This window comes from Conger conger, chromosome 5 (assembly GCF_963514075.1).
Source record: "Conger conger chromosome 5, fConCon1.1, whole genome shotgun sequence".
In the NCBI taxonomy this organism is placed as follows: domain Eukaryota; kingdom Metazoa; phylum Chordata; class Actinopteri; order Anguilliformes; family Congridae; genus Conger; species Conger conger.
In genome coordinates, this window is record NC_083764.1 from 43,560,421 (window position 1) to 43,580,032 (window position 19,612).

Below are 19,612 nucleotides of genomic sequence, written 5' to 3' on the forward strand. Positions count from 1 at the left end.
GTTTCATTTACAAATAATCCTCCTGCAGGGCAATTCCTATTTTATGGAAAAAATGAAAGAAAATGTATATAATATAAAACCATGAATACACAGGAAATATTATGACACAAAGATACATGCCCATTATAGCAAATGTGAAAGACGTGTAGCTTATTGGTTTGTGTGCTACTGGTCTCATTTTAATTCGACAGAATATGAGTGTCCATTATATACACATTACTTTGAAGGTAACGCCCTAAATGTTCTAAGCGAGCATAATTATCTGCTGTAGCTGCATGTGTAGGGGTCTTTCCTTTTCTACACCAGACCACAAAATGGAGACTCTGCGTCTGAATTCCACTGCTCCTCGGACCACAGGAGACAGGATCACCAGAGCCTATGAAACATGGCTGGTAGTTCAATCAATAACACAACAATAGAGGATGAAAGAACAAGGCAACTGTCGACCTGCTCTCTCAGCACGCCTGAGTGCTTCCTCTGCCTGACAGTCTGGTAACCCTGGTGAGGTGAAAATGATCATGTCCCTGGGGTCTGGTGGTGGTGACTGGTGAGTACTAGAATCTGGTCAGGTCAAGGGTGGAATGTGGGAATAATGGCTGGGATGGTAATTAAGGGGAGCCAAAAGGGACATTTGAGAAGAATCTGCTTAACAGTCTACTGGCACCACAGTGATCTCATTTGGGCATTTGTGGGATGTTGTTTTTCTTAGGCTGTGTTAGTATTTCCTTTCTCTTCGTATGCCATGGTGTCCTATGTCTACCATATCTTGTAAATAAAATTAATACCAATTAAGATATTTATATTGCCTATTGCTGTCTTACTATGTCATGCGATAATGTTCTTTCTCATACAGTTAATCCAAAATATATGGCTCAATTTATACACTGACCTGGGTATATATCCATGAAAGAACCAGTCAAAAATACAGCTTTGGGATGGCAACACCCTTAACTGGGTTCTCACTGAGTTCTTGTGCTGCTGTTCTGGGAATAGCCATTGCAGCACATGTCCAGATGTATCACAGTGTTATTTCATAAATGAAAAGGTCAACCTATGAGACATTTAATCATATTTGGTAAGCTTTATGTTGCTCTCTGTTAGTCTGGTAGTTAGCTGTTAGTTTTGATAACCAGATCTGCAGATTTTTCTGGTTAAGTTGCTTCTTTATGGTACTATATGTGAATTCTGGGATGAGCAGGATGTTTACCTCTGAGGAGAGAAAGAACACTTGGATGACTGCTTGGCAGCAGTTGATAGTCTCACTCTCCAGGCTACAGGGTCTTGCTGCTCGTTATTTCACTCGAGCACACCACAGTCAATGCACGTACATGCCAGCACATAAACATTCAGGTCACGACTTTTCAAAATGAATGGAGTCAGATAAACTTGTTTTCCTCCCTGAAACAAAATTTAAACCGTTACAAGTTGACAATGACAAATACTGAAAATGGACTCATTTTTAACGTAAGCTGTATAATTTTACATCGAATTACGTGCATTGCAAAATATATTCTGCAGCATAGGTGAGAAATATTAAAGGAGATAAAATGCGTGCTTTGCGGCTGTCCGCGGTGACTGGACAGCTCTGCGTATCTGCGCCTGGGTATTAAGGTCAGCCCACATCCTGTTTCTCCTCCACCTTCTTTGTCTGATTGTGACCTTGTGGTCTTATCTCTGTCTGTACAATTTGGGTCAATAGAGTCTCCCACTGATCACATGGGTTGTGTTGATCAAATAGACAGCACTTTCGCACACAAAAAGTCATTACGAAATCAGCGCCAAATAGCTAAAGCCACAAGTTTTCCCTCTGTGTGCTCTTCTTAATCTACAGAACTGCGGATACATAAATCATTTATCAGTTTCCCAGTTTAGTAATAGGGGAAAGTGTGAAATAGAAGGGGGAAATCAAGTAGTTTGATGTCCAGCCTTTTTTACATACGGATTGGACCCTGTGTTGTTTTAACCTTCATTCCTGTCCAGAAAGATTAATTCTCTCTTTCCTAATGAAAAGATAGATGGACTTTAACACATCTGTGTGCGCAAGTGTGTCTGTGTGAGTGTTTTCATCAGAGTGTGCCTGTGTGTATGTGTATGCAGGTGGCCGTATATGCCATGACTGTCAAAATACATTTCTGTCTTTAATAAGAGCAAAATAAGTGAAAAAGAAAAGTACATTGGTGCATTGGTTTAACTGACAGTCAATGTTCTGGCCATCACGAAATGTTCTGCTGAATTATATAAAACCTTTTTAGTTTTGAATATTGACATTGCTGTTTGTACATTTCAATGTGACCTTTGCACAGAATAAATAGAGGGACCTCTAAAGAGAGATAAAATAATGCACAGTGTCTATTTGTTTAAAGTATGTTTATATTACAATTTCGACAAATATCTCCTTCCATGTATTCGGATATACAGATAAATTGACTTTTTCCCTGGATGGGCTAGGGGATATTTGTGTGAGTGGACAGCTTCTTAGATTTTTAGAAATTGGCCCAGTCTCAATTCTCAGCCTTACCACAGCAGTTATAAAAGGCTGAAAGCAAAGCTACACACACACACACACACACACACACATACACAGACACACACACCCCACATCCTGTAAAGTTTAATCAGCCGTACTCTGCCCCCACTCCCTACAAGTCTGACCAGTATAAAAAGACAAGGACACGTACCGGAATGACTCTTTGGCTGAGTGCGTCCCCAAAATCCACTCTCACTTCTCCATCATGCCTGCAGACTTCAATGGGACCTGGGAGATGGAGAGCAATGACAACTTAGAGGATTACCTGAAAGCACTGAGTAAGCAAGTCAAATACTTCTACTGCATGCAAATAACTGTGATCAACAGGTAAATGATGGAGTGTATATACTCAAGATCAAGGCCCCAGTTCAATCCGCAGCATATTTTACAAATACTTTCAAACTAAACGGAGGCTAACAGTGAAACAAATATCTCGATTCAAATTATCGACAATATGCTGTGTACATAATTCTGAGCTGCAGATTTAAGTCCTATTTTGTTTTCATTTTTTCATGACTGCCGAAGTCAGTCTTGTGTGAATAAAAAAGTAAAGCTTGCTCAGATTTTCTTCAAGTAAGTATTGAGAAGCTGTCAGCCTTGTGTATTTGACTGGCTTCTGTTCATTAACGTGGGAAAAGATATTGATTTACTCCCCTCGATATTTCCCTGCCTTGGAGATAAATTAGATCTGTTTCACATGTCATGCTCAGGTTCAGCCAAACTAATTTGCTGCTCCGCTCGGCATTGATTATAACCCCATCTTTCATTACTCAGCAGTTTATATGAGATTTATTCTGTCCTATTCCCCTGTGACATTTAAAGTTGTCATGTCAGCCCATTAGTTTTCATTAAGTCATGGTAAATTACACCAATGTGGCAAGGAAACACATCTTTAGGTGATATACATGTAAATGCAGGGTTTAAATTGAATTTCTACTTCTTGAAAAATGAAATAATGTATCTGTCAAATATGCAATAAAGAATTGTCAATGGCCATTAAGATGTGATGACAATACGGTAATGGATAGTCAGAGAAAATGATATCAGAATATCTATTCTATGCATTCAAACAAAATGGAGGTGATATTTTTCGCTTACTTGGTGCTTGCTGTTGCTTCCCTCAGATATTGATTTTGCCACACGCAAAATTGCTGTCCACCTGTCTCCATCCAAAGTTTTTATTCAGAACCATGATGTGATTGAGATCAAGACACTGAGCCACCTCCGGACTCATGAGGTGAAATTTACGGTGGGGAAGGACTTTGAGTACAAGGGAGTGGATAACAGGGTTGTCCAGGTACTGCCCGTCACTGTCACTGAAGTAACCGCTAGAACATGCCCACCCAAGGGCAGATTCCTTCCTTACACACCCTTCTCTCTGTAGAGCCTTATTTAATATCCTTTCTCCTCTAGATCTATAATTTAAAGTTACGCTACTGTTATTTAAACATAACAAATGGGCGCAAAAATAAAGGTATAGTGGAGGTTACAACACTTTTACCTGCAATGAAATGTATAAATTAATTATGTATTGCTGGCTATGGACATTTTGCCGCCCCAGAGACAAGCATTTGCATGTTTCTAAAAGTACAAGACATCACTGTATCTGCACAACAATGTGTGTAATTAAAACTCACTATGAAGAAAACAAACTCTTCAAAATACCAGCCAAGGTGAGGCCTGGATTGTGCCGTACAGAATCTCTGTGTCTCCATTTGGTCATTAGGCTCTGGTGACCTGGGAAGGGGATAAATTGGCGTGTGTCCAAAAGGGAGAAAAAGCCAACCGAGGGTGGAAATACTGGGTCGAGGACAATAAACTACATCTGGTGAGGTGTTATATTTCTTTTCAGTCAACATATTTATATTGCGTAGAATACCAAGTTGAAATAGTCAATCGCCATTTGATTCTGGTCGGGTTTTACTGGTCTGGTGAATATAGTCACCTACTAGTGACCTCCTCTTTTCCTTCTATTTCTATTTCAAAAATAAATCAATTTTTGTCTGCATGTTAATTCTAAATGTATACCTTGAACTGTCATCATTAGAGCTTCAGCTGACTATTAAAGATCCTGTGTAACCATTTGGAAACCTTTCTCGTGCCTGTAAAATGTAACACGTAAAAATGCATGTTCGACGGGAGAAAATTATACTCAGAGTGTAGTGCCATCTTTTGGAGAACAATGGAAGTGCAGCCTTGAATGAAAGGCTATCATTAAATCTCATCTTTGATGTATGCCTCAACTGTAGCTAGGTGGGGTGGAGCGGAGGTTGTGTGATCATCATCCTATTTTTTCGCTTGTTTTCTTACTATACAAGTTGTCTATCTGTTTGTTTGCCCAGAAACTGAAAAGGTCACATCTGCGTTTGCGTGAATGTGCTGCTTAGGGCACAAGGAAAAAACGGATGTATGTCAGGGATGTCAGCCCCACCTTGTGGAGGAAGAGTGCATTACACCATGCACATCTCCACAGCAGCAGCTCTGTTGACTGTTATTGGGGGGTTATTGAGAATTCATTGCTCTTCTTTTATTTTTTAGGAAATGACCTGTGAGGGCCAGACGTGCCACCAGGTCTTCAGGAAAAATAAATGAAGGATGACACAGTGTTTTTTTCTTCTGTTTCTGCTTGTTATTTTTATTTCATTGTTTCAAAACTCAGTGTTTTACATAATATAAAAATAATGTAATCATGCTACTTTAATAAACTGATAAACAGTTTTGTGTGTGTACCTTTAGCATTTCCAGAGCAATTTTTAAACATAATATTAATTTATACAGGTGGACATTTTACTGAAGCAATTCAGGATAGCACCCTGCTAAAGGGTACAATTCCCAGCTTGGAACCAAACCCACAGCCTTTGAATTACAAGCAACTGCCATCCAGTGTCATGTGTGCATGTGCATATGTATGTAAATATGTTAAATGGAATGATATTCAGCTTTAAAATTATATATGCACATTTGATGCTATTAAAAGAATACAGTTTGAAGTGGCATAGGTCAAACAGATTATCAAATGTATAAGACAGCTAAACTGACCTTCAGTTTATTGCCAGTCTTAATAGCATGCTATCTTTTTATGCATATATTCAGTCATGCATACATGTAGTCTCTCTCTCTCTCTCTCTCTCTCTCTCTCTCTCTCTCTCTCTCACACACACTCACACTCACACTCAAAACATAAAATTCTGTTTTAATTTTAGTTTGCTTTTATTAGTATGAAAAACATAGATACAGATCCTGAACAGAGCTGGAGCCTATCCCAGCATACATAGGGCAAAAGGCAGGAAAACACCGAAAAGCAGGAATACACCCGGAGGTTGCCAGTCCATCACAGGGCACACACACCATTCACTCACTCACACACACACCCATACCTACGGGCAATTTAGACTCTCCAATCAGCCTAACCTGCATGTCTTAGGACTGTGGGAGGAAACCGGAATACCCGGAGGAAACCCACATGAACACAGGGAGAACCTGCAAACTCCACACAGAGAGGCCCTGGCCGACCAGGATTCGAACCCAGGACCTCCTTGCTGTGAAGCGGCAGTGCTACCCACTGCACCATCCGTGCCACCCAAAAAGAAAACTATATACTATTATTTCAATGCATCTACTCTCCTGTTTCAATGTTTTTTTTACATTTAGTAATCTAATTTTTTTTCTGAAAACCACAGGTGCCAAAATGATTGTCACCCCTAACAATTATTGTAAATAAAATCAAACTAAGTGAACTTGGCAATACAATTTTACTTTCATTCTCTTTATCTCAGTATAAAGAAACTTTATTGTGTCACTCCATTACTTCCTGTTTCACTTGAGTATAAAAATGCAAAAACCCTGCTAAATGTCAACCATCAGTATGGAAAAAGCCAAAGAACTGTCCATTCCGAAGACATAGATGGTAACTGACCATCACAAGTCGGGTAATGGGTACAAGAAAACATACAAATGGTTAAAATCCACACAGAATTGGTTAAGTAAAAACAACAACCATGTTCAGCAATGGCCAGCTCAGTCTCCAGACTTAAATCCCATGAAAAACCTGTGGTCTGAACTGAAGAGGGGGGTATCCCAAGGATATCAATGATGCTGAAAAGTTCTGCATGGAGGAATGGTCAAAAATGTGTTCTCTAACCTTATCACAAATTATGGCTGTCATCTTTGCCAGGGGTGTTTGCACAAATCATTTTTTGTAATTTGTTATTTGTTCATTGAATCATTAATAAAGCACACTACTTAACACATGTTGGAAAATAAAGCTTATGTCAATTAGTTAGTCAATGAATTATTTATTTTTTTGCTTACAGCATTTTATGTGCATATTTAGCAAGGGTGCCAATAATGAGTATCTCATTTCAATATTTGTTTATTGCAAAGTTGTATGAAAATGGTTATTTGTATGTATTAGAAAGGCACAAATAGTATGAGCACACGTATAGTCACATCTAATCCCAACATTACGGTGCGTTCTTCTCGTGAGTCGTCACCAGTCCCCAGCTCTCGCGTGAGGACCAACATAGCAGGAAGCTCCACGTCAGTAGATCTACCGAAACAAGATACTCTGGTTACCCGAACGGGAGCAGAGTACCCGGTTCTTTAAGTTTGATAGCTCCAGGCACAGTGAAAACATGGTAAGGCAGTCTATACACTGATATTTAACAGTATTTATGGTTTTGAGACTTTATGATTGATTCGCTATGTCCAGTGTGCCAGTTATTGGACGTCTCAGATGTGGTGTGTCAAGTCTGTCGATGGAGGAAATCGTGTTATTCTGTTGCGACTATGATTGTAGGCCATTTGGCACTGGTACTGTTCGAAATCGGCTAGCTAATTTATAGATATGATCAACGCGACAGCATCTAGATAATGTGCTTGGCTAACTAATGTGCTTGGCTAACTGTAGTCTAGATTACAGTCCCACTGTGAAAATTGTTTGTCTGATATAGGTAAAATAACGTTAGCGTACAGTGCGCTATAGTGTCCAGGCAATATGGCCCGGGTGTTCAGTGTTCGGAAGGGAGCAACAACCGAGTCCTCACTTGACCCTCTACTGCCAACATGCCAGAATTCTCCAACTTTTAGTTTTAAAGTGGTGTGCAAACAGTACTTTTTATCAGTGTTGATGTACTCTCCAATAGTAGCAATTTTTCTAACATAAGTTTCGAGTTACTGTCATTCGTTCTAATCACGTTTGTGGATTAGCTAGTGTTCAGAAGTACAACGTGGAACCGGAATCGCACAGCTGGCAACCTACGGCGTAGTAGCTAACTTACCTCAGTTGACATTTGTGAGCAGTGTTTCCCATTATGTAACCGTCTAAAAATCTACATTTGCGAATTGGGAGGTTATTCATTTAAAACTATACTATGGTTACTGCAAAAATTAACCCATTCATGTGGCCTAGCAAAGTAAATGCTTGATTTAAAAACAGAGAAAAGCAAAAGATGAAGTTGTGCAATTGTCATATTACGAATTATTAAATATCTAGCTAACCTAATAGCATTACTAGACCTTCAGATTAAATTGCAAAGTTAAAACTGTAAAAATGTTACTAGGTTTGCTAACTTTTTGGGTGAAGTAAATTTGCAAGGCCTGCGCTGTTGTGTGTCTGAATGCGCTCCGCTCCCTCAGCCCCTGAGACTGGACATCAAGCGGAAGTTGACTGCACGGTCTGACCGCGTTAAGAGCGTAGACCTGCACCCGACCGAACCATGGATGTTAGCCAGCCTGTACAATGGAAGCGTCTGCGTCTGGAACCACGAGACCCAGGTGAGAACAGCGCCGCATCTGTCGTGAAGGATATGGATTCTCTGCGCTTCACGTCATTTCTGTACATCGCACTTTTATATTATGGTTGACATTTTCTGTGCATTGCTACTTGGCTTTGAGCACCATAATGCACCTAAATGTTTCAGTAGATGCATTTATTTCACATTTGTTGTATTGTATGTGTGGTTCTGACTGTGCTTTGCTTTACAGACCCTGGTGAAGACTTTTGAGGTGTGTGATCTCCCAGTGAGAGCATCCAAATTTGTTGCCCGGAAAAACTGGGTCATTACTGGAGCGGTGAGTATTTTCAGGCTCCTCACTCACATTCATACTGTAGTCAGTTCCCCACAGTTCAAAGTTGATTCATTTATGTTACACAACACAGCTTTACTTGTACCTCTTAATGTTTATGCTTTTTCTTGTGAAGCTTGTCTTTGAATTGTGAACTTGAATCCTGGTGATTTGACGTTGATTATAAATGTTAAATTGGGAACCCTAAATCGTAACAGACCTTAATGGTTGTTTAAGAAAAGCTCTGGTGCCCCACATCCTCCTGGGAAATGGAGTGTTCAATGACCTCAACTGTCAGTGCATTTAAAGTGTTCCCCTCTGCTGCTTTGCAGGATGACATGCAGATCCGCGTCTTCAACTACAACACCCTGGAGCGTGTGCACATGTTTGAGGCACATTCTGATTACATCCGCTGCATTGCCGTCCATCCAACCCAGCCCTACATCCTCACGAGCAGCGGTGGGTTACCATTACCATGACTTCCAGCACGTTCTCTGCAACCGCTGTTATGGTTATCTGCAGCAAGGACACCGTGCATCATACGCTGTCATCTCTATTGTCGTCCATCAGTCACAGTAGCACAGGCTGAGTATTCTGCCTAATGAAAAGTCCAGGAGAAACACACACACACACACACACACACACTCACACACTGACAGGGTCTTGTCTCTTCCTGTGTGTTCAGATGACATGTTGATCAAGCTGTGGGACTGGGAGAAGAAGTGGTCTTGCAGTCAGGTGTTTGAAGGCCACACCCACTACGTCATGCAGATCGTCATCAACCCCAAAGACAACAACCAGTTTGCCAGCGCTTCTCTGGACAGAACTATCAAGGTATAGCCAAAGGCTTCCTTTACTGAGGTCCTTTACTGAACCTATGGTACATTTAATGTTCATCAATGACAGACCTTGTTGTATTGATTGATGTTGTATTGTGTTCCTGCTCTTTGCTTTTAATATCGTACATCTAATTGATATACGGTACCAAGGATGCGTGTGTGTGTGTGTGTGTGTGTGTGTGTGTGTGTGTGTGTGTGTGTGTGTGTGTGTGTGCGCGCGCGCACACGCACGCGCCTGTGTGTGCACGCGCTTGTGTGTGCACGCGCCTGTGTGTGCACACGTGTGTGTGTGTGTGTCTGTGTGTCTGTGTGTGCTTGTGTTGCTGATTGTGGCTTTGTTTTCATGTCAGGTATGGCAGCTGGGCTCCTCCTCACCCAACTTCACCTTGGAGGGTCACGAAAAAGGAGTGAACTGCATTGACTACTACAGCGGAGGTGACAAACCCTACCTCATCTCCGGAGCCGATGATCGGCTGGTCAAGATCTGGGACTACCAGGTACAGGGGAGGGCTCAGACTTTAGTACAGTATTTAATAACTCCTCTAATTATGGATCCTCTAAATGTTGAGTTGGTAATAATGATAGAGGGGAATGGACTTCATGGTTAGAATTGCTTCTGTTTTGTCTGGAATTATTTTCGTTTCCATCTGGCACCAGGAAGAAATACGTTATCCCGCTCCTTTAACTTTTCTACAATCCCCTGTGCTTTGCATTAATTCGACCTTGATGGAATTGGCTTGCGTACTCTCCCAGTGTCTATACTGGACTGCAGTCAGGAGGGATGTGGGTTTGGGACGCTAGCTTGAGTGAGTCTGTTGTTCAGAGGTAGGAGAATGTTCATAGGCTTATCATAAGTCATGTGACTGAAGGACCCCTCCTCTTCCCTTCCTGCAGAATAAGACATGTGTGCAGACCCTAGAGGGACACGCCCAGAACGTGTCGTGTGTCAGCTTCCACCCCGAGCTGCCCATCATCATCACAGGCTCCGAGGACGGTGAGCAGGAGGACCGCTCTGGATCTGAAACATTTCAGTCTTGTTCATATGTCTTTACTGGCGCTTATGTGCACAAATCAATCATTTTAGCAGGTGTAGAGTTTAAGACACATTATTGTTAATTGTACTACCGTAGTACAGTACATGAGCACAACTTTTTAACTCCTTTGAATTATGTTGGCCTGGTTTTGTCCGCTTTCTTCACTATTTCTCCTCCTATATGACAGGTTTTAACTGCTTTCTCAGATTAATGCCACCCGCATTTGGATAGTTTTGCCCACTCTGACCACTCATCTCTCTTGGTCTTTAGGCACAGTGCGGATCTGGCACTCCAGCACTTACCGGCTAGAGAGCACGCTCAACTACGGCATGGAGCGGGTGTGGTGTGTGTGTGGGCTGCGGGGTTCCAACAATGTGGCGTTGGGCTATGACGAGGGCAGCATCATCATCAAGGTACCACTCTCCAGGACCACATCTCCCATCTCTTTGTCAAACAGTTTATTTCTCACTCCACTCATTTTATTGCTTTCTGCACTATTGTCAGTGTTGCTGGCCTCCATTCTGAGCGCCTTCAAGAGTAGTCAAGATGAGTTTTAGTTTAAACTTTTAATTATAAGTGGTATTTACCTGCAATTCTTATTTAGTGTTTGTGAGATCTACAAATGTGACTGTTAGTGAGACATCACAGAGTTGTCCCCTTTCTCCCTCTGCCCTCTCCAGCTTGGACGTGAGGAGCCGGCCATGTCCATGGATACCAACGGCAAGATCATCTGGGCCAAGCACTCCGAGGTGCAGCAGGCCAACCTGAAGGCCATGGGCGATGCTGAGATCAAGGACGGAGAGCGGCTGCCTCTGGCGGTCAAGGACATGGGAAGCTGTGAGATCTACCCCCAGACCATCCAGCACAACCCTAATGGCAGGTGAGGCAGGCTGTTTAAAAACGCACATTTTAGTCTCCCTTTATCATGAACTGGTTTCATTATCCCCTTTTTAGTGTTCAGAGGGGTGAATGTAAGGTTGGTTTTCTCTGGTTCCCCTCCTGCAGGTTTGTTGTGGTGTGTGGGGATGGAGAGTACATCATCTACACAGCCATGGCCCTGAGGAACAAGAGCTTTGGTTCAGCACAGGAGTTTGTCTGGGCCCACGACTCCTCTGAGTAAGAACTTAATTCCAAACGGCAAAACATTCCTGAACATGTTGCGTTAAGGTGCATTGCTTACTTAGGATATAGCCCCCAACGCCCTGCCATTGTCTCACTAAAGGTATGCAATCCGGGAAAGTAACAGTGTGGTCAAGATCTTCAAGAACTTCAAGGAGAAGAAGTCATTCAAGCCAGATTTTGGGGCTGAAGGTAGGTAGAGACTGTGATTGCCTGCAGCTATTCGGCCCAGTTCAACCCCCCGTTTTGTCCTGACTGCCCTGTGGCTGTATGTGTCTCAGCATACAGATCTATTTGCATGTAATGTGTGTGTTTTGCCGCAGGTATCTATGGTGGCTTCCTGCTGGGAGTCCGGTCTGTGAACGGCTTGGCCTTTTATGACTGGGAAAACACAGAGCTGATCCGGCGTATTGAGATCCAGCCAAAACACGTGAGTGAGTCGGCCTCAAGCCTTCCCCTCCGAGCCCCACTTGAACCTTCTGTAGTTTATTTCAACCTTGTGGGTTTGGGATCTTCAACCCCTGATGCGTATGTCCTCCTTACAGATCTTCTGGTCAGACTCGGGGGAGCTGGTGTGCATCGCCACAGAAGAGTCGTTCTTCATCCTCAAGTACCTGTCTGAGAAGGTGGCAGCCTCGCAGGAGTCCAACGAGGGTGTGACAGAGGACGGAATCGAGGACGCTTTCGAGGTGAGAGGTTCTCTGGTATGCTAAGCCGGTCTGAGTGGGGGGCGGTCTTGGCATTGGTATTAGTCATATTCTAGTCATGATTCCTTCTGCTCATGAACTTTAGTGATGTCATGCTACCATGGATATGCCATAAACAAGTCACTGTAAATGCTAAAAATGATTGACTGCTCTCCCCTAGTGAGCCTGATTCAGAAAATGTGCTTTTCTGTACATTGCGCTCACATAACTCTGTGGTTTGGTGTCCACAATCTGGCGGGTCACAGTTGAGGCCTGTGAATCCTCATAAGTCTTCCAGAAAGCTCTTGACAGACAGACAGTGGTAGTAAATAACCACTGGTCACATACTGGTCATGGCAGAAAAGCACCCTCTGTCTCTTTAGTGGAATATTGGCACCAGCATCCAACACAGCCTCCACCCAGCCTGGAAGTTGTTTTATAAAGATAATATTTTTATTTATTTTTATTTTATTGCTCCTTTACGTAACCAGTGAGATGGTTATCTCTTTTACAAGGGAGCCCTGGCCAAGGGAACAGGTAAAACACATTTACACAAGTAAAACAGGTGCAGGCAAAATTGTTACTCTGTGAACAAGCGCTGGCCCAAGTTCTTCTCCTCCCCTCCCCTATCTGACCAGCATCCTGTTTGTTCTATTTCCAGGTCCTGGGTGAAATTCAGGAGATCGTAAAGACAGGTCTGTGGGTTGGAGACTGCTTCATCTACACCAGTTCTGTCAACAGACTGAACTACTTTGTGGGAGGGGAAATAGTCACCATTGCCCACTTGGACAGGTACCGTACAACCTGCTCTGATGTTAATTTGATACCCCATATTTCCCATATTTTTCATCCAGTTTCTTTGAGACAGACTTGAAAAACTATAATAATTTTTCCCCACTTGAAAAAGTTGTCTGTCTCTTGATTCAAAGAGCTCAATTCCATCCCTGATTTGCACTGGATCCATTTATAAGTGTGATTGCCACTCCGATGAGGTCCCTGGAGTGTGCACATTTCATTTGTGCACGTTCATTGGTAACTGAAAAGGGCTCCACAGAATGGAAATTTAATTGAATTTTGTCATTTAATTGCAATTCTCTGATAAGACATACAGTACTGTCAGGTAGTGGATTAACAATAGTATGTGTAATGAACTTGGCATAATGAACTAATCCCTGTGTCTACAGGACCATGTACCTGTTGGGCTACATCCCCAAAGACGACCGTCTGTACCTGGGGGACAAGGAGCTGAACATCGTCAGCTACTCACTGCTGGTGTCTGTGCTGGAGTACCAGACGGCCGTCATGCGCAGGGACTTTGGCATGGCCGACAAGGTGCTGCCCACCATCCCCAAGGAGCAGCGCACACGCGTGGCACACTTCCTGGAGAAGCAGGTACAACTTCCTGGTGGCTTCTTGCTCGGCTAACATGATTGGGACTGATTGTGTGCGGTGGCCAGTGTTTCAGGGAGGAGCTTCAGCAGAATGACTCATTGGTCATAACCAAGCAATGGTAGCACTTTTGCTATTTTGATTGGTCCTTTAGTGGTTGAATGCTCCACCCATAGTGGGCCCATGAGTTTTCTCTGACTTGTTACTAGTGAGCAGTAATGGGGAAGGGCCTGGAACTGTGCTCTTACTCTATGTGTGTGTGTGTGTGTGTGTGTGTGTCCTGCAGGGTTTCAAGCAGCAGGCCCTGGCTGTGTCGTCTGACCCTGAGCACAGATTTGAGCTGGCCCTGCAGCTGGGAGAGCTGAAGATTGCCTACCAGCTGGCTGTCGAAGCGGAGGTGAGATTTTAGGCTTACAGGGGCCTTACAAACAGAAAGAAGGACAAAGACGTCATTCATTTATTTCCCAAAAGTCCTAAAATGATTCTGCACTACCGTTTTGCTGTGTTATTCAGCGACTGTAATCAGTCTGGATTTGTACTGACTTTATCCTGCACGAACCAGTGAAAGGGAGAATATTGAATGTCATTGGCATGACTTGAAGGATCTTGTCAGACATTGAAAACAAATCTGAATGTAATAAATTATCATTGGACTGTATTGAGTGTGAGTGTGAATGTGAATGTAGGGCGGGCTGTAGCGTAGTAGTTAAGGTAAATGACTGGGACACGCAAGGTTGTTGGTTCTAATCCTGGTGTAGCCACTATAAGATCTGCACAGCCGTTGGGCCCTTGAGCAAGGCCCTTAACCCTGCATTGCTCCAGGGGAGGACTGTCTCCTGCTTAGTCTAATCAACTGTACGTCTGCCAAATGCCAATAATGTAATGTAATGAACGGAATTTGAACTGAACCTGGATTGCGCTCCTCTCCTCGTCCCCAGTCGGAACAGAAGTGGAAGCAGCTGGCGGAGCTGGCCATCAGTAAGTGCCAGTTCGGGCTGGCACAGGAGTGTCTCCACCACGCCCAGGACTACGGCGGGCTGCTGCTGCTGGCCACCGCCTCCGGCAACGCCAACATGGTGGCCCGGCTGGCCGAGGGCGCCGAGCGCGACGGGAAGAACAACGTGGCCTTCATGACCTACTTCCTGCAGGGAAAGTGAGTGCTGGGAGGATGCGGGTGAAGGGCATTGTGGGTAGGTTCTGGTGAGAAAAAGAACCGCAAACCCTAATCACTGTAGCTGTATAAGCTTCTGAGGTACCTTCACAAGGTCTTTGAGTTTTAGTATATCTTTATGGGTAACGGCACAGGATATAACACGGTGAGACAACTAAGGGAAAAAGCTAAATTTGGCTGCTCTAATCATGTATAGTCACTGGGAATGTCCAGATACAACTAAAGGCTTTCCTTTTGACATAGCCAGTGACCAGATAGATGGCCAAATGTAATTCTGTCTGTCCAGGGGACAGCCCTGGGTGTCTGTTCTCAGCTGTTGCTGATCTACCTCCTGTTCACAGGCTGGACCACTGTTTGGAGCTCCTGATCCGAACCAACCGCCTGCCAGAGGCTGCCTTCCTGGCCCGCACATACCTGCCCAGCCAGGTGTCCAGGTATCTGCCTGTGGCCCAATAAGAAGTGTTTATGGAGTAGATAAGTTCTTCACGCCACATAGTAGATAAGTTCTTCACGTTTTACCCAGAGATATAGTCCTGTGAGTTACAGGCTGTTTAGAATCAGTCTCGACCTTGTCATTGATGTGGTGTGCTAAAAGTGTGGAAATAGTTTGAGCTTTTTGCTTCTTACTTATTCAAATTAATGCCTGCTAAAATTTCTCTACCTGAAAGTCCCAAGTTGAATGGGACCCATAAGGGTACCATGGTGCATACACTTAGCATTCTCACAGCACTACTGCTGTGCTCCAACTCCCTCCAACTCCCTCCAACTCCCTCCAACTCCCTCCAACTCCCTCCAACTCCCTCCAACGTTCACAGAGTGGTGAAGCTGTGGCGAGAGAGCCTAGCCAAGGTGAACCAGAAGGCGGCCGAGTCTCTGGCCGACCCCACAGAGTACGAGAACCTGTTCCCAGGGCTCCGGGAGGCCTTCGTGGCCGAACAGTTCCTGAAGGAGACTTGCGTTGGGAAGGCCAGGCCAGCCACTGACTACCCATTAGTCACGGTGAGATGGTGGAAGGGTGGGGTTTGGGATTTGAGTCGTGTGACCTCACTGCATGTCCACCTTTCCTTTAGTTTGTGTTAGGTTGTTGCAGTCATGACTATTTTATTTTTGTCATTATTGTTTTTTTTTGGGAGTTTCCAGTCTTCTCTTCATCTCTCTCTCTCTCTCTCACACTCACACACACACACACACACACACACACACTCATACACACACTGCTGCATTCTAATGGTGTTCATTTGCTCTACAGCCCAATGAAGAGAGGAATGTGCTGGAGGAGGCCAGAGGCTATGAGCCTAAAACAGTGATCGCTCCCGCACAGGTAGGCCTGCTTTTCCATAGATACATACATGTTTATAGGTTGCTACCTGTCATATTGCATATGTCGTATTGTGTATACTCTCCCAGTCACACAGTCAAGTGTGTATTCAGATAGGTGAGATTATTTCTGGTTCTTTTATTATGTTTTCTGTATTTAAACGGCTACAACAAGTTTTACATTTGAACTGTCATGTAATGACATCACTAAGACTGTGCTCACACTCAGAGATGCTACCTAACTATTAACATCAAAACATTTCTGCTCCAAATAATGATCTCATATTATAAAGAAATGTGCAGAATTCAGGGTAGTGAAAACAAAACCAGGAAACCAATGTTTGTCTGTCCGTCCGTGGCGCAGACCGAGGCGGGTGAAGAAGCCGAAGATTCGGGCGTGTTGGCGGCCGTATTGGCAGCAGTCGCCGCCCCGGTGGCCGCGGCAGTCGCTGCGGTCTCGCCTCTGTCCGCAGAGGAGGAGGAGGAGGAGGAGGAGGAGCTCCCTGGCCCTTCGCCCGCAGCTGCGGCTGCAGAGTCCGCGTCCGCGCTGGAGGATCAGAAGGTACCGTGTCCTTTACAGCACTGCTTCAACACATGAGCAGTAAACACACACCAGGGCTCAAAGCTCAGCAGGGATACAGCATCCAATACAGAACCACTTTCATGAGTTCTGACCTCTCAGGCTGCGTAATGTGATGTCATATTCTCTCATTACATGACATTTTATCGAGAAGACACTTTTACAAAAATAGTGCATATCAAGGTCATTGAACAAACAACAGGACAGGTCGGACAAGGTAAAATTGACATGCTCGGTTGTAAAGCCATAAACATTGGCCCTGTATACAAGGTAGATAGGCCAAGTCTGTAACTACCGTACCGAGACAACTGCAACTTCAAGAACTGCAGTACTGAGACAAATTCAAATTCAAAAGTCCTAGATTAAAGTGCAAAATACAACAAGGGGCTAAAGATAGTCGACCCTTGCTCACATGCAAGCAAGTCTAAATTAATTTCAGGGTCTCAGTTTAGTGAATATTTGAAACTCCTCTGCCTCGCAGTATCAGTAACACCCTGTGTTCTTCAGTAATTGGCCTGAATCTATTTTAATGATTTGCCACCTCTGTAAGTCAAATAATTGACTAGCTTGTGAAAATCCCTCATCAGTAGCACCTTTATCTAATGAGCCGCGTGTTTTGTTATTACAGTACTTTCATGCACTTAAAGTAAAAACCAAGTCTCCAAGTTTTTTTTTTTTTAAGACCATGAAACATTTTTTATATTAACAGAGGTGAAGAAACATAACTCATGGATGCTAATGAAACCTGCTGCTAATTGGTGGTCCTTGTTTTATGTCATCAGAATTGTTAGTCCAGGAAAACGATGACAATCCTTCAGGGTTATTATCAGATGAAACATATGCTCATGGCTTCCCCAGTGTGTAGCTCTGTCTGGCTGGGGTTGTTTTTCAGGAGAAGGTTTTTCACGGTTGTCTGTTCCCAGGTCCTGGATGACCTGGAAGATGACCTGGATAACATGGACCTGGAGGACATCGACACAACAGACGTGAACCTGGATGATGACTTCCTGGACGACTAACGCGCATCGTGACATCTCCATTATTTAAGAGACCAAACGCTTTCCATTTGTATTTATGTTACTTCCACGGAGGGTATGGGTTAGCGGGGTGGGGGGGGGTCGGGTTTTGAAACCTGTGGAAAGGATGAGTTAAGTAGTCGATGATTGCACTGCCTGTATCACAGGAGAAGAATAAACATTGTGTTTGTTGTTTCTGAATTTTGTACTTTATACAGGATCCCTAGCATTCTCAAGCTACTGTTCCTCCAAGTGTATTTACGTCCAAAAAATGCACGCTGAATATAGCAATTCATACATCGCTAACTCCCAATAAATGCCAATATTAATTGTGAGTGCCTGTTTCCTGGAATTAGTGATTGTGTGCCTCTTTTTTCCTGTCATTTTATAAAACCAGATGGGTAAAACTGATTTTATCTAATGGGACATATTTTTAACAGGCCCAGCTGTCCTATCCTTAATGGTCCTATTCATAACCTGGGAGCTGTTTACCAGGTTTATTTCCATGCATTAAATGAAAAGCACAAAACTGGATTATAGCATCTAATAACATAACTTTAGATTAATAGTCTTAAAAGACAATATATCAATATATTGGTGTATCTGAATGTTGTAGAAAAATGTTGTACGCCACTATCCACTAGATGGCTTTATTAGCTTCCAGTATAGTAAAAATATGAAATAAAAACAATGCAAGATGGCTCTGTGTTTTTTGCAAGCAGTTTAGCTGTAGTTGATGTCTACTTTTCTCCTAGTTCTGTGCTGTTGTATTGTTTAGATTTCAAGCTTTGAATGTGTGCAGAGGTTACCACAGAAATTGCCATTCTGTAGGGAACACAGTATTCAGTACTGGATGGTTGAATTTTGAGGTAGTATGCATTGCAGTGGTCAAGGCATATAGTCGGGTGGCGTGAAGTGGACAATTTAGGAAAGTGCCAGAACATAGGGGGGTGTGAATATGGTTCGAAGACACGGTCATGGAATTGCTCGACCTGTAGCGTAGTGGTTAAGGTACATGACTGGGACCCGCAAGGTCAGTGGTTCAGTCCCTGGTATAGCCACAATAAGATCCACACAGCCGTTGGGCTCTTGAGCAAGGCCCTCACATGTAAACGGCACAGTCAACGTTAGATAATTTGCCTATGTTCCTAAAAAATAAATAAGAATCCTAGTACAAAAAATATTTCTTGTGTCCACATTCAAAATGTCAATGTACTTGCAATGTAAAGAGATTGTATTTTCCTCTATTCGCCTGTTCTTCTGTACCTCTTAAGGAGGCTAATGATGATGCTAGGGCAGAACTGTGAAAGCAATCACATAGACCACTTTTCATCTCTGCTTTGTGTTCTTCACAAAGCAGTGAGGACCAGGAACTAGTTGACATTTGGAATCTGGGCCATTTTGAATGCACTTTAATGAGCCAAAATGTTCTTCACCACTTCTTGTAGAATGCTTTCAGCCCAACCTCTCTGTTTCCCCCATTGTTTTATGTTGACACTTAAACTAATGAAGGCCACAAGACCGAATTGGCGGTTATTTTTCAATAAAGTAATGCTATGCAAGCTTTGGTCTTCTTCAGCTCTCCTACAAATAACTGCTCAAGGAGGCAAATGACATTTTTATGGAGAGTGCCACTAGATTGATCTTACTCCCAACCAGGGAGAAACACTACCGTTGAAATAAATCACCTCACTGCCACTAGGATTTTAATAAGCTTTTAATGTCTGTTTCTTATTGCTTATTGTGTAATATTTTACTTTGTCTAAGTGGAGTCTTTAAACAAAAGACAAATGTGTAGTCTGTAACCAGAATGAACAATAAATACTTCAGAATTATTCCATTATTCTCGAGTAAGAAGTGAAGAAAAA

At 43.2% G+C, this 19,612-nt stretch overlaps 2 protein-coding genes across 3 annotated transcripts; both read left to right on the plus strand.

The window, feature by feature from the left end:
- The first annotated feature begins 2,674 nt into the window (after positions 1 to 2,674).
- Positions 2,675 to 5,256, plus strand: LOC133128304 (retinol-binding protein 2-like). 2 transcript variants are annotated; one of them, XM_061241692.1, is made up of 4 exons: positions 2,675 to 2,805; positions 3,652 to 3,824; positions 4,254 to 4,355; positions 5,066 to 5,256. In XM_061241692.1, exons 1-4 carry the CDS (start codon positions 2,733 to 2,735, stop codon positions 5,117 to 5,119), a joined length of 402 nt encoding a protein of 133 aa, XP_061097676.1. In that variant the 5' UTR covers positions 2,675 to 2,732; the 3' UTR covers positions 5,120 to 5,256. The 2 variants fall into 2 exon arrangements, with proteins under 2 accessions (XP_061097676.1, XP_061097677.1); XM_061241693.1 differs by lacking the exon at positions 5,066 to 5,256 and adding an exon at positions 4,870 to 5,034.
- Positions 5,257 to 7,008: 1,752 nt separating this feature from the next.
- On the plus strand, positions 7,009 to 18,079 carry copb2 (COPI coat complex subunit beta 2). Its single transcript, XM_061243595.1, has 22 exons — positions 7,009 to 7,164; positions 8,165 to 8,302; positions 8,513 to 8,599; positions 8,926 to 9,052; positions 9,279 to 9,427; positions 9,783 to 9,929; positions 10,327 to 10,426; positions 10,737 to 10,879; positions 11,147 to 11,346; positions 11,472 to 11,582; positions 11,689 to 11,777; positions 11,909 to 12,015; positions 12,131 to 12,274; positions 12,933 to 13,063; positions 13,456 to 13,663; positions 13,947 to 14,057; positions 14,599 to 14,813; positions 15,173 to 15,265; positions 15,647 to 15,830; positions 16,081 to 16,152; positions 16,513 to 16,710; positions 17,652 to 18,079. Exons 1-22 carry the CDS (start codon positions 7,162 to 7,164, stop codon positions 17,745 to 17,747), a joined length of 2,853 nt encoding a protein of 950 aa, XP_061099579.1. The 5' UTR covers positions 7,009 to 7,161; the 3' UTR covers positions 17,748 to 18,079.
- Positions 18,080 to 19,612: the final 1,533 nt, after the last annotated feature.